Source organism: Hemibagrus wyckioides, linkage group LG12 (genome assembly GCF_019097595.1).
Source record: "Hemibagrus wyckioides isolate EC202008001 linkage group LG12, SWU_Hwy_1.0, whole genome shotgun sequence".
NCBI classification, from domain to species: domain Eukaryota; kingdom Metazoa; phylum Chordata; class Actinopteri; order Siluriformes; family Bagridae; genus Hemibagrus; species Hemibagrus wyckioides.
Genome location: NC_080721.1, coordinates 9971441 through 9986271, shown reverse-complemented (window position 1 = coordinate 9986271; position 14831 = coordinate 9971441). Strand labels below are relative to the sequence as shown.

Genomic DNA, 14831 nt, shown 5'->3' with positions numbered 1-14831 from the left:
GGTAAAGGGGGGGTAGCTACAGAGAGAGAGAGAGAGAGAGATAGAAAGAGAGAGAGAGAGAGAGATAGATAGATAGATAGATAGATAGATAGATAGATAGATAGATAGATAGATAGATAGATAGATAGATAGAGGGGTAGCTAGAGAGAGAGAGAGAGAGATAGATAGATAGATAGATAGATAGATAGATAGATAGATAGATAGATAGATAGATAGATAGATAGATAGATAGATAGATAGAGGGGGTAGCTAGAGAGAGATAGATAGATAGATAGATAGATAGATAGATAGATAGATAGATAGATAGATAGATAGATAGATAGATAGATAGATAGATAGATAGATAGACTTTTTTTACTTTTACAAACCTTTATTTACACAAGACATATTATACACATAGTAAGTGACTAAATAAATAAATATTAAGAACCATTTATAGCCAGTATAGTGATGAGTTTCATTGTATTCATTTCATTGATGAGCACTGTATAAAAGAAGGGAGGAGAAGGAAAGGACACTCATGACCTGTCTCTGGACACACTGGAGATAAAAGTTTTCACAGCAATGATACCATGCAGGATTCTCCACTGTTTATCTCCAGCCCTCCTGGTTAATGGTGTATTCTCACAGTACAGTGCTCTCCACTGAGGTCGCTCTTCCTCACCCAGCCCAAAGACTGAGCTCCAGGGTGTGTCAACCTTCACACATGCTTAATAATAACTTTTCCAGAGATGATTCAGAACTAAAAAGTGACCAGTACTTCACTCAAAGTGTGGAGTCAGAGTCAGTTCATGGAAAGGATCCTCCTCATCTAGCACCTCAGTTCCTCTATAGTACTTTATTAGTATTGCCTTCTCCTCTGATGTGAGGACAAAGTTCCACTTCTTGAGTCGTTCTGCTACGATCCATGTAGATCTTAGTCGAGGATTTCCAGCTACTCCATTGGTGATGTTAAGATCTGGTCCAGTCTGATCCACCAGGTGCTCCAGCGTGATGAGACCAGATGTGAGGAGAGTCTGTGTGAGAGCTCGTTCCTTCAGCAGTCAGTATAAAGAGTGTGTATGAAGAGGAGTGTCTTAAAAAGTCTTCACACTTTAAATAGACTGCTATAAAAAGGTCATTCAGAAGTATTGAGCTTTCATGAGTTCATTAAAAGGTCTCTGAAAATCACAGGTACATTGAGCTGCTTAAAAACGTCTGTAAAAACTGTAAACAATAAGCAGTGCTTCTGCTCTGTAGGTGCACTATGCCTCGAACACCTCCTTCTTCAGACAGATAGAAAACACTTGGAGGCACCCAGTGTAGTTTGTCTCAAAAAAAAATCTAGTAAAATCACCTGGGTTCTAGTTAAAGTGTTAAACATGCTATTTTGTCCCAAACAGAGGATGCTACTAGGTTGTGAATAATTAGCATGAGTCCACTGTTGGACATTTTGGGTATCAGCCATCTCCATTTGTCTAAGCGACCCTTTATTTTCTCGACTGCCCTTTCTCAGTTTTTTTTTTTGCACGGCTGGTACACTCCTAGATATATAAACCCTCCTATTTTCCAAAGGAGTCCCCCTGGGATTTTTGGCACATGAACTGACCACTGCTCAAATGAAAGAGCCTCACTTTTGTTCTAGTTTATTTTAACTGAGGAACCAAAGTCTCTAGAAACTTTGTGCACTATGTCAGTGTCTCTCACCATTTCCACCGTCTGAAAGTATTCTGGCAACCAGGAATCGAGAGCTCTTTTAGTTCAGCTCTCAGTCTCTTTAAAAGCGGTTAATGCGTAGACCATACCTGACAGAGAGCAACCTTGTCTCAATCCCCTACACACTTTAAAAGGAGCACGTAAACCGCCATTAACCTTCAGCGCACTCTCAGGGTCACAGTATAAAACCTGTATTTTGTTGATAAAATCAGAGCTAAACCCAAAACGCATTAGTTTTCCATAAATAATCATGGTTTACTTGGTCAAAGGCATTCTTCTGATCTACAGAGACTAACCCTGTATTCAGCCCAAATAGTTTGGAGACACTTACAGTAGAAGGTCTTGAACCAGCGAATATGGACACAGAAGGTCTGATCAGCATGAATTACTCCTTCCAGAAAGCTTCTCAGTCTGGTGGCTAAAACTTTAGACTTCAGGATCAATAAAGTATCTATCTATCTATCTATCTATCTATCTATCTATCTATCTATCTATCTATCTATCTATCTATCTATCTATCTATCTATCTATCTATGTACATGAACCTTCTAAATGACACCACAGTGCTCTCTCTCTCTCTCTCTAGAGTCTTGTCTTTAATAAAGGGGGTACGTTAGACAGTGTAACTTTCTTAGAAATGGTTGAAAAGGGAAGCAAATGGGTAAGTGAGCTCCTGACCAGCAGCAAGGTCATTCTCACTCCATGGTGCTGTGTCAGTGTGTCATACACCCGAGAGCCCTGGGCCACCATGCTCTCCAGCGAGGAACCGGCACTGACGCCCAGAGCTTGTGAAATCAATCCAGGGAACTCTGTTTTCTGAAAGGACATTTGCCTCAGGAAACAAACTAAAAGAAAGTTAGATGAATATATCTATCCAAACAAAAGAAAATGTGGATGCAATGAACACAGCAAGCACAATCACGCTCACACTCCACATGCTCCGCCCACTCACTCCCAGCATGCATTCTGCAGAGAGAGAGATGAGAGAGAGAGAGAGAGAGATACACACACACACACATACACACACATACACTTAGATAGATAGATAGATAGATAGATAGATAGATAGATAGATAGATAGATAGATAGATAGATAGATAGATAGATTAATTTAATATATCTGTTAATTAAATCTGATGTTAATTTAAACAGTAGAAACTCTCACTCTCGCTCTCGCTCTCGCTAAACACAAAACTAGCTTCGAAGCTTTCATGGTTTGGGAAATGTCATGTCCATCAGCTGAAACAGGGCTTTTTCTTGCTAGCGAGTTTGACCAAAGGCGCTCAGAGGGAGAGGAACATTTCTTTATTTTTCTTTTCTTTTAATAGAGTCAGTATGAATTCTGTCAGAATGAGAAAGTTCTTGATGCGTTCACACACCGCAGTCTGTCCATGTTTCATCTCTACATCTCGACTTATCCCTGTGTCTCATTGTCTTTTCTGGTTCTTCTTTTTCTTTTTCATTCACTCGCTCTGTCTCACTCACCCACGCGTTCTGTCCTTCAGAAAGGTGAAGCTGGAGAATGAGTTAGCGGCCCAGCTGTGGAGGGTCCACTGGGAGGACATTCAGATTAATAACATCGAGAAAGCCTTACGTAGGACATGCAGCAGACTGACACTGTCAGTGGTGAGGACACACACACACATATACACATACACATATATACACACACACACGCACAAACACACATATACATACACACATACGACATACTACATAATATATATATATATATATATATACACACACACACACACACACACACCCATACATACATACACACATATACACATACATACCCACATAAACACAAACATGAACAAACACACATATACATACACACATACATAAACACACACAAACATACACATATACACACACACACAGTAATATTTATTATGCAATTATATATTTCTATGGGGTTTTTTTTGGACTTTCTTTTCTTTAAAGCTAACAAATTGAAAAATTTTTAGAATATTGCTGTATATATATATATATATATATATGATAACTATAGATTTTATGAGATTTTATAGGTTTTATTGAGTCCATCTACTTCATTTCTTTATCTTTTTTAAAAATACACAAAAACATGGCAGACATCAAGCTTTTTATTCATTACAGAAACACAGAAACAGCTTTTTATTTCATTTTTGTTTTGACTTAGACTACACAATAATGTACCAACACACAGGAAACACATCGAATCAATAATTCATATTTTTATAACAACATTTTTTTTTAAGATACAAAGACTGCCTCGCTTTTTATTGTTTCTGTTTGTTTCACCACAAAAAAATTGATAAATGAAATATTCATGAAAAACTGACTGCAGAGCCATTCAGCGAGAACAGAGTGGACCTGGGGGTCCGAGTTCTACAGGCTCTTACCTGCTTCCTGGGTTTTCTCTGGATCTGGATTCTGTTTTCATATAAGATTTGATTTAGATGGGACGAACACTCATATTTGGGTGATGAAAAAACTAATTTTGTTTTAGCTTTTATTTTATCCATCTTCTTGCTATGTTATTTATTTGTTTGTTTGTTTGTTTGTATTTATTTATTTATTTTAGTTTTTTTATTGATTGATTGATTGATTTATATGTTTTATTTTAGTTTTTTTTTTTATTTGTCTATTGATTTTGTAAAAAAAAGGTTTTGTCAGAGATCCTGAAATATTATGGGGTTGTTCCACAGAAAACAATAACTAAACGCAATGAATATATAATAATAATAATAATAATAATAATAATATAAATTTTAGAATTATTTATCTTGCTAAAAAGGGAGGAAAATTTGGATAAAAGATGTTATACACTATTTTATATTAGAAAAAAATATATATTCTATAAGTGGAGGAGCTTTAAAGTTAATAATTATAATTATTAAAGTACATAGACATGGCAGCCCTTTTTTGTCTTATGTAGAAAAAAAATCTACTGCAATTCTCTTCCATGACAACTTGTTTTATTTATTATAAAACTCTATATTTCTTATATAAATTCTATGCTTTTGTTTCTCTTTTTAGCCAAAAGCTAATAGAATTTAGGTGTATTAGCGGTATGTTTTTAGTGAGTCCATGTGTGCTGTATTTGATTTATTTTGGTTTCATTTTATTATTTCAATTTTGTTTTCAATTAGTAAAAAAACAGGAAACACATTAAATGAATTATTCATATTTTTTATAACAACATTAAAAAAATGCAAATATTGCCTACGTTTTCATTTCTACTTCTTTTAGAAAAAAAGATATTCTATTTTTTAATTTTAGTATGACATTTTATACTTTATTTTATTATTACTATTCTATTTTTTTGTGTTATGTAGAAACAATGATACTGCTGACATTCTACATCTGTGAATACTTAAATGTGAATTGTTAAACATAAATAAATAAATAAATAAATAAATAAATAAATAAATAAATAAATAATTTTTTTAAATGCTAAGGCCAGTCTTTGCAGTAATTGTTGACCCAGCTTGGTCTTTTATTAGCTTGGTAATTTTTATTTAATTTTATTTTTAATTAAAAATGAAATTAGATTTTTTAATTTTATTAATAAAAAATTATTTAATTAAAAATAAAATTAAATAAAAATTTATTTTAGTCAAAAAATGATTCTGAAACGATAAAAAAAAACAAGCAGAAGAAGAAATATGAGTAAGTTTTGTAATATTTATTTAACTTGAAGCCAAATCTGTTCTGAAAAAAATCTCTCTTTTCCTGTTGGGATTTGGACGAATGTTTCACAGTTACACTCCCACCTCATATCTCCAAGCATCTACTCTCTATGTGTCAATGTGTATTTCCTCACCATGTTGCGTTATAACTTTCCACTGACATTACTCTGAAAATATAAAATCTGAAAGGGATGACCGGTGCTGAATAAACGATGTGGCAGAAATCCTCAGTGTGTGATTTATTTCTCTCTTTCCTCCCTTCAGAGAGGCTCTAACTATGGCTCCCTGCTGACCATGGAGGGAAATGTTCAGATTTACGCCAAGACCTGTTACTACAAGGTACGAGAGCTTTTCTTTAACATTGCATTATCAGGAAAGATGATAGATCGCACAAATCATATCGGTTATGATACCCATGCTCTTTTAAAAGTTTAACGTCCATATACTGTTTAATTCTTTGTTTCTTTAAATCATAAAAGGTTAGGACATTATAGTAAAAGTATATTTGAGGGAATGTGTGATATGTGTCAGAGAAAGAGTGACTCCGTGTCTTAATATGTTTATTTTTGTCCTTCAGGGAAACATAACAGCCATAAAGTACATCAATAAGAAGCGCATCGAGCTCACCAGGAAGCTGCTGTTTGAGCTCAAACATGTAAGTGTGCCTTTACTGCCCCCTGTGCTGAGGGACTTTGGGATGAATAATGAAATGACAGTGTGGCGTTCTGGGAGAGGACACAGAGGAGAGGGATGAGGAGTGATTGATTTTCTCTGCTGTACTCACAGATGCGGGATGTTCAGAACGAGCACCTGACCAGATTTATTGGAGCCTGCATAGATCCCCCGAACCCCTGCATCCTCACTGAGTACTGTCCAAGGGGCAGCTTACAGGTTAGGTTACACACCATATATCCACACACACACACACACACACACACACTGCAGACTATGCTGTCTCTTTCACTTTTTTTGTCAGAAAATGTAAACATTTTTACTGAATAAGCATAAACATCAAATATGGAGCTGCAAATGATTTGCACTGACACGCCTCCTTCACTAGGACTATCAGGCAGTGAGGCCACGCCCCCTTCACTGGACTACTAGGCACTGTGGCCACGCCTCCTTCACTGTACTAACAGGCACTCAGACCACACCTCCATCACTGTACTAACAGGCATTCAGGTCACGCCTCCTTCACTGAACTAACAACCACTCAGGCCAAGCCCACTTCACTGGACTAACAGACATTCAGGCCACACCTACTTCACTGGACTAACAAGCACTGTGGCCACACCTGCTTTACTGAATTAACAGGCACTCAGGCCACGCCCCCTTCACTGGACTAACAGGCACTCAGGCCACACCTCCTTGACTAGAATGACAGGCACTCAGGCCATGCCTCCTTCACTGAATTAACAGGCACTCAGGCCACACCTCCTTCAATGGACTAAACGGCACTAAGGCCACACCTCTTTCACTGGACTAACAAACACTAAGGCCCCACCTCCTTCACTGGACTAACAAGCACTAAGGCCATACCTCCTTCACTGGACAAATAAGCACTAAGACCACACCTCTCTTATGCCTCACTGTGATTTAGACTATGTGGAGTATCATGCTTCTGTTTTAAACTAACATATCTACCTTGTCTCTCCACACACACACACACACACACACACACACACAAACACACACACACACACACACTAGTGCAAATATATCATAAGTTCCTGTATATCATATCTGACAACACAGCTTGTGGAAGAGGATTTCTGTGTGTGTGTGTGTTGCTTTTGTGTAATGCTATTCAAGTATATTGTGAGTGAATCTCATTTAACTTTGACCTTCGTATAGCCTTGTCTGTAAGTACCTGGGTCTATCTGTAATTGTGGGGGTTTTTTTGTGTGTGTGTGTGTGTGTACCCTACAGGATCTCATGGAGCTTGAGAGTATTACGCTGGACTGGATGTTCCGGTATTCTCTGATCAATGACATTGTTAAAGTGAGTTCATTACACTGTAAAAGTTCGGCTTTAAATCTTTACAACTAGCGTGTACTGCTTAACATATCAAGGGAAGGCTTCATGAGGTAGAAAAAACAGGAAGTAGGAAATGTGCAGAAATCCAGGAAGTAGAAACAGGAGGCCAGGCCTCATTAAAGAATTCCTGGATATTTTTAAGCGTGTTAGCGAAAGCAGTTAAAATCCTGTGATAAATACTGTGATAGAGGACTGAATTGCTCATATGGTGCTGAAATGGCAACAATAATCATGAGTCATAATTATTACCACTGCTAATAATAATAGAGTGTAATACTGTATTAGAGAAATAGTCATGAAAATGTGTTCATGCTAATAATTCAAGTGACTCATGAGTGCTGAAGTGCAAATGACAGACGCCGTCGTCTGAGCGCTCGGTTAGACGAGATGTTCATGACAGTGAGGCGATTAGCAGATTAGCAGTTTATTTGTGCAGATCCGCTACATCTTGCATAAATAATGGTGTATAAATATGGATTTTTTCTCCACGCAGGGAATGTCCTTCATTCATAACAGTGTGATCAGCTGCCATGGCAACCTGAAGTCCTCCAACTGCGTGGTGGACAGCCGCTTCGTGCTGAAGATCACAGACTACGGGCTGGTCAGCTACCGCAACGAGAGCAGCAACGAGGACACACACGCTTATTACGCACGTGAGAAAGCATTAATGAGGAGCATGAGGCAGGGGGTGGTGTGACTGAGTTAATACAGGAGCACTGTTCTAGAGGACAGTGGAAAAGGGCTGCAGGTGGAAATGTCAGGTGTGTGTGGGAGTGTGTGTGTGTGTGTGTGTTTGTACTGTGTGTGTATATAGTGTGTGCATGTATGTATGTATACTACATGTGTGTGTGTGTGTGTGTGTGTGAAGGCATGTATACTGTGTGTGTGTGTGTGTGTAGGTATGTGTAGTCTGTGTGTTTGTGTGTGTGTTTGTGTGTGTATGCGAGTGGCTGTCTGTGTGCATGTTTGTATTCTGTGTGTGTATGTATATGAGTGAGTTTGTGTATGATTGTGTGTGTGTGTTTGTGTGTGTGTTTGTATACTGTGTGTCTATGTATGTGTGTGTGTGTGTGTGTGTATTTGTGTGTATATGTGTGTGTATGTATGAGTATATGTGAGTGTGTGTGTGTGTGTATTGTGTATTTGTGCGTATATGTGTGTGTATGTATGAGTATATGTGTGTGTGTGTGTGTATGAGTATATGTGTGTGTGTGTGTATGTATGAGTATATGTGTGTGTGTGTGTGTGTGTGTGTGTATCAATCTTTTAATAAAGCTGTGTGAACCAGCCCGAGTAAAAATTTTCCTCCAGATTTAAAAAAGTCTATAAAACTGTTCTTAGCTTGAGTTGATGATGAGTTGATGATGAGTTGATGATGATCACCTTCTTCCTTTTGTCTCCAGTAAATGTAGTCACACTGTTTAATGAATGCCATTTAATACAAAATGCCTTACAGAAAATCTTCTCATATACACATGTAATGACCACACAGCTGAGTGATCCTGACCCGGTGAACTAGCAGAAGGACCGGACACTCCAACACTACAGACTCCAGACCTGTCAGAATAACCTGTGCATTAAAGTGCAGTAATTTATGCAAATGATCCAATTTAAGTCTGAGCTTTAATTAAGTAATAAATTTACACACATGCTCAGGGGCATGAGCGGGAAATGAAAGTCTATCCTGAAATCTGTTTCTATCCTGCTTGATAAATGAGGCCCTTTTTTTTAATATGTTTCCAGGAGCATTAGGAATATCTGACTTTGTGAGGATATTTGGATGGACCGCAGAAGGGACATTACTTATATATATAAAAAATAAATAATCAATTAAATAAATAATGAATAATGAATGAGTAAATAAATAAATGAATGAGTAAATAAATAAATGAATGAGTAAATAAATAAATGAATAAACAAACAAATTAATTAATTAATAATAATTAATAATTAATCAATTAATTAATTGAACGAATAAATGAATAAATAAATAAATAAATAAATAAATAAATAAATAAATAAAATATTCCAAAGGTTTTGTTTGGGTCACTGAGGTTAAGGTCAGGGGTAGATTTAAGTTGGTGTAGTATAGCATTTTAATTAACTGCATTAATCAGTACGTCAGTGTAGATTCTCACAAAGAAAAAAAACGTGTGTGTGTGTGTGTAGGTAAGCTGTGGACAGCTCCAGAGCTCCTGCGTGGAGAGAACAGACCAGCGTGCGGCACTCAGAAGGGAGACGTGTACAGTTTTGGCATCATCCTGCAGGAACTGGCTCTCCTCAAGGGAGTTTTTTACCTGGACGGACCTACGCTCAGCCCTAAACGTCAGAAACACACACACACACACATACACACACACACACACGTTTTTATAAAGCATGCATTGTTCTGCCTGTCACATTCTATTCCTGAATGCTGAAAAAAATAGCAGAAACCGCTTCTTTGGCAAAGCAAGCTGTTCCCTTGTGTGTGTGTGTGTGTGTGTGTCATAGCATATTCTGATATGACACTATTAAGAGTTGATAGACAGCTAAATACAGCAGCATACCTCATCATCTTCCTCTTTTTGTGTCACCTTCGTCTTAGCTCTGTAATGCTCTGACCCTGTGTGTGTGTGTGTGTGTGTGTGTGTGTGCGCGGTTTGCTAATGAGCATTCTCCTTTTTTATCTGCTGTCAGCAACATTGGGATTGTTCTTGGGAAATCTGACGCTGACACACACACACACGCACACACACGCACACACACACACACACATTACAGGTATCTGAGAAGGGAAAGTGACACTTCTGGAATAGATCCAGGTGGTGTATATATATATATATATATATATATATATGAGGCAGGAATAATATAATGCCAGAGGAAATGTAATGAAGGAGGTGTGACATTTAGAGCGCCACTAAGACATGAGACGGAAACGCCGTTAGGTGCTAAAACGCCTCACACTGACAGAACATGAGGTGAAACAGAGATAAGGACACGGACAATAAATAAGGGACTCCTGCTTTTCTTTGTCCACTTGAGGCAGTACTGAGATTTATTTGCTCTGTATGTAAAGTATTCGAGTTAAACACAACCCAGTGGCAGTAATTCATCAGGAATTGCACATATTAAAAATCCTACTTTCCATTATTCATCCAGATATTGAAAAGTGCAGTGGCTCTACTATTACTACACACACACACACACACACACACACACACACAATGGATCTGGTGGAATTTTCATTTCAAACTCTAGAATTTATTTATGATGTGCATTATTCCTCTACACATGCCGCATCATCAAACCTGTCAGGCATCATACTCATCACAGCATGGTCCTCATCCTCATTCCCTTCCATTACATCTATATATGGTTCTTTTCCAAACAGTTAACACAAAGTGAAGCACACAGTTGTATAGAATGTAGGGTAGGGTAGGGAAGGGTAGTATAGGGAAGGGAAGGGTAGTGTAGGTTAGGGTAAGGTAGGGAATGGAAGGCTAGGGTAGGGAACGGAAAGGTATGGTAGGGAAGGGTAGTGTAGAGAATGGAAGGGTAGGGTAGGGAACGGAAAGGTATGGTAGGGAAGGGTAGTGTAGAGAATGGAAGGGTAGGGTAGGGAACGGAAAGGTATGGTAGGGAAGGGTAGTGTAGAGAATGGAAGGGTAGGGAATGGAAGAGAAGGGTAGTGTACTGTAGGGAAGGGAATGGAAGAGTATGGTAGGGAAGGGTAGGGTAGTGTAGGGAATGGAAAGGTATGGTAGGGTAGGGAATAGAATGGAAGGGTGTGGAAGGGAAGGGTAGTGTAGGGTAGGGAAGGGAATGGAAAGGTAGGGTAGGGAATGGAAGGGTATGGTAGGATAGAGAAGGGTAGTGTAGGGTAGGGAAGGGAAGGGTGCGGAAGGGAGGGGTAGTGTAGGGAAGGGAATGGAATGGAAGGGTAGGGTAGGGAATGGAAGGGTATGGTAGGGTACAGAAGGGTAATGTAGTGTAGGGTGGGGAAGGGAAGGGTAGGGAAGGGAAGGGTGCGGAAGGGAGGGGTAGTGTAGGGTAGGGAAGGGAATGGAAGGGTAGGGTAGGGAATGGAAGGGTATGGTAGGGTACAGAAGGGTAATGTAGTGTAGGGTAGGGAAGGGAAGGGTAGGGAAGGGAAGGGTGCGGAAGGGAGGGGTAGTGTAGGGTAGGGAAGGGAATGGAAGGGTAGAGATGGGTAGAACTTTCAGTGTATTACTTTATTATTATGCCACCTCATCAGTTTACAGACACAAAGAGTGCTGATGTAGTGCTGATGATTTAAGAAAGTCTCAATGATTCTGTATGGCTTGATAAAAATTCAAGCCATACAGAATCTGTACCTAACAAAAAACTCTAATAGCAAATGATCATGTCTCTGATTTATACATAATTGTGTAAGCTATATATTAATATTGTATTATTTTTATTATATTATATTATATTATATTATATTATATTATATTATATTATATTATATTATATTATATTATATTATATTTTATTATTATTATTATTATTATTATTATTATTATTATTATTATTATTATTATTATTATTATTATTATTATTATATACAAGCAGGGTTATGTCTGGGTGTCTAGTGTGAACTGATTTGTGTCTGTCTCTCTGTCTCCCCTCTTATTTCTCTATCAGAGATCGTGGAGCGTGTGGCAGATGGACGATGGCCCTACCTGCGCCCCCTGCTGTGCACTCAGAGCCACAGTGAAGAGCTGGGGCAGCTGATGCAGCGCTGCTGGGCAGAGGAACCCAGCGACAGGCCTGATTTTAACCAGATCAAAGTGATGCTGCGTAAACAAAACAGGTGGAATATACATGATAAATAGATGTTGATGGAGAAATGCAGCCTGTATTATTTAGCATAAAATCACAACCAGTGCCTTCTATGAATTGTCCTTTTTACAGCCCTAAACTAGCACTAGTGACAGGAGTTCAGTAGAGACATTTGTAGTGATAGGAGTATGAATACCTCATTAGAAATGGTAGTAACAGCACTGACATTACAGTAGTGACAGTAATTCAGTAGTAATGGTAGTAACAGTACTGACATTACAGTAGTGACCGTAATTCAGTAGTAATGGTAGTAACAGTACTGACATTACAGTAGTGACAGTAATTCAGTAGTAATGGTAGTAACAGTACTGACATTACAGTAGTGACCGTAATTCAGTAGTAATGGTAGTAACAGTACTGACATTACAGTAGTGACCGTAATTCAGTAGTAATGGTAGTAACAGTACTGACATTACAGTAGTGACAGTAATTCAGTAGTAATGGTAGTAACAGTACTGACATTACAGTAGTGATGGTAATTCAGTAGTAATGGTAGTAACAGTACTGACATTACAGTAGTGACAGTAATTCAGTAGTAATGGTAGTAACAGTACTGACATTACAGTAGTGATGGTAATTCAGTAGTAATGGTAGTAACAGTACTGACATTACAGTAGTGACGGTAATTCAGTAGTAATGGTAGTAACAGCACTGACATTACAGTAGTGATGGTAATTCAGTAGTAATGGTAGTAACAGTACTGACATTACAGTAGTGACGGTAATTCAGTAGTAATGGTAGTAACAGTACTGACATTACAGTAGTGATGGTAATTCAGTAGTAATGGTAGTAACAGTACTGACATTACAGTAGTGACGGTAATTCAGTAGTAATGGTAGTAACAGTACTGACATTACAGTAGTGATGGTAATTCAGTAGTAATGGTAGTAACAGTACTGACATTACAGTAGTGACAGTAATTCAGTAGTAATGGTAGTAACAGTACTGACATTACAGTAGTGATGGTAATTCAGTAGTAATGGTAGTAACAGTACTGACATTACAGTAGTGACAGTAATTCAGTAGTAATGGTAGTAACAGTACTGACATTACAGTAGTGACAGTAATTCAGTAGTAATGGTAGTAACAGTACTGACATTACAGTAGTGACAGTAATTCAGTAGTAATGGTAGTAACAGTACTGACATTACAGTAGTGACCGTAATTCAGTAGTAATGGTAGTAACAGTACTGACATTACAGTAGTGACAGTAATTCAGTAGTAATGGTAGTAACAGTACTGACATCACAGAAGTGACGGTAATTCAGTAGTAATGGTAGTAACAGTACTGACATTACAGTAGTGACAGTAATTCAGTAGTAATGGTAGTAACAGTACTGACATTACAGTAGTGACCATAATTCAGTAGTAATGGTAGTAACAGTACTGACATTACAGTAGTGACGGTAATTCAGTAGTAATGGTAGTAACAGTACTGACTTTACAGTAGTGACGGTAATTCAGTAGTAATGGTAGTAACAGCACTGACATTACAGTAGTGACAGTAATTCAGTAGTAATGGTAGTAACAGTACTGACATTACAATAGTGACGGTAATTCAGTAGTAATGGTAGTAACAGTACTGACATTACAGTAGTGACAGTAATTCAGTAGTAATGGTAGTAACAGTACTGACATTACAGTAGTGACAGTAATTCAGTAGTAATGGTAGTAACAGTACTGACATTACAGTAGTGACAGTAATTCAGTAGTAATGGTAGTAACAGTACTGACATTACAGTAGTGACGGTAATTCAGTAGTAATGGTAGTAACAGTACTGACATTACAGTAGTGACGGTAATTCAGTAGTAATGGTAGTAACAGCACTGACATTACAGTAGTGATGGTAATTCAGTAGTAATGGTAGTAACAGTACTGACATTACAATAGTGACGGTAATTCAGTAGTAATGGTAGTAACAGTACTGACATTACAGTAGTGACAGTAATTCAGTAGTAATGGTAGTAACAGTACTGACATTACAGTAGTGATGGTAATTCAGTAGTAATGGTAGTAACAGTACTGACATTACAGTAGTGACAGTAATTCAGTAGTAATGGTAGTAACAGTACTGACATTACAGTAGTGACAGTAATTCAGTAGTAATGGTAGTAACAGTACTGACATTACAGTAGTGACAGTAATTCAGTAGTAATGGTAGTAACAGTACTGACATTACAGTAGTGATGGTAATTCAGTAGTAATGGTAGTGACAATAGTAACAGTAATGACAGATGTAACAGTGGTTCAATATTAACAGTAATGAAATTTGTAATAATATTGATAGCAACAGTAATGGCAGCAGTAACAGCAGTGAGAGTAGTTCAGTAGTAACAGTGATGACAATGTCAGTAGTGACATTAATAACAGTAATAAAAGAGATGTAACACTAGTTCAGTGGTAACGGTGATGACACTTGTAATAATAGTGATAGTGACAGTAATGACAGGTGTAACAGTAGTTATAGTAGTTCAGTAGTAACAGTAATAGCAGTAGTAACAGTAGTGAGCATAGTTCAATAGTAACAGTAATGACAGTTGTAACAGTAGTTACAGTAGTTCAGTAGT

At 37.7% G+C, this 14831-nt stretch overlaps 1 protein-coding gene across 2 annotated transcripts in view; it reads left to right on the top strand.

The window, feature by feature from the left end:
* npr1a (natriuretic peptide receptor 1a) overlaps window positions 1–14831 on the top strand; it is a 100673-nt gene that overhangs the window by 78922 nt on the left and 6920 nt on the right. For both annotated transcript variants that reach the window (XM_058404760.1, XM_058404759.1), the window contains exons 9-16: window positions 3201–3321; window positions 5640–5714; window positions 5953–6030; window positions 6162–6266; window positions 7305–7376; window positions 7906–8065; window positions 9582–9737; window positions 12066–12234. In XM_058404760.1, coding sequence (XP_058260743.1) covers window positions 3201–3321; window positions 5640–5714; window positions 5953–6030; window positions 6162–6266; window positions 7305–7376; window positions 7906–8065; window positions 9582–9737; window positions 12066–12234 — 936 coding nt within the window. The remainder of the gene's footprint in view (window positions 1–3200; window positions 3322–5639; window positions 5715–5952; window positions 6031–6161; window positions 6267–7304; window positions 7377–7905; window positions 8066–9581; window positions 9738–12065; window positions 12235–14831) is intronic.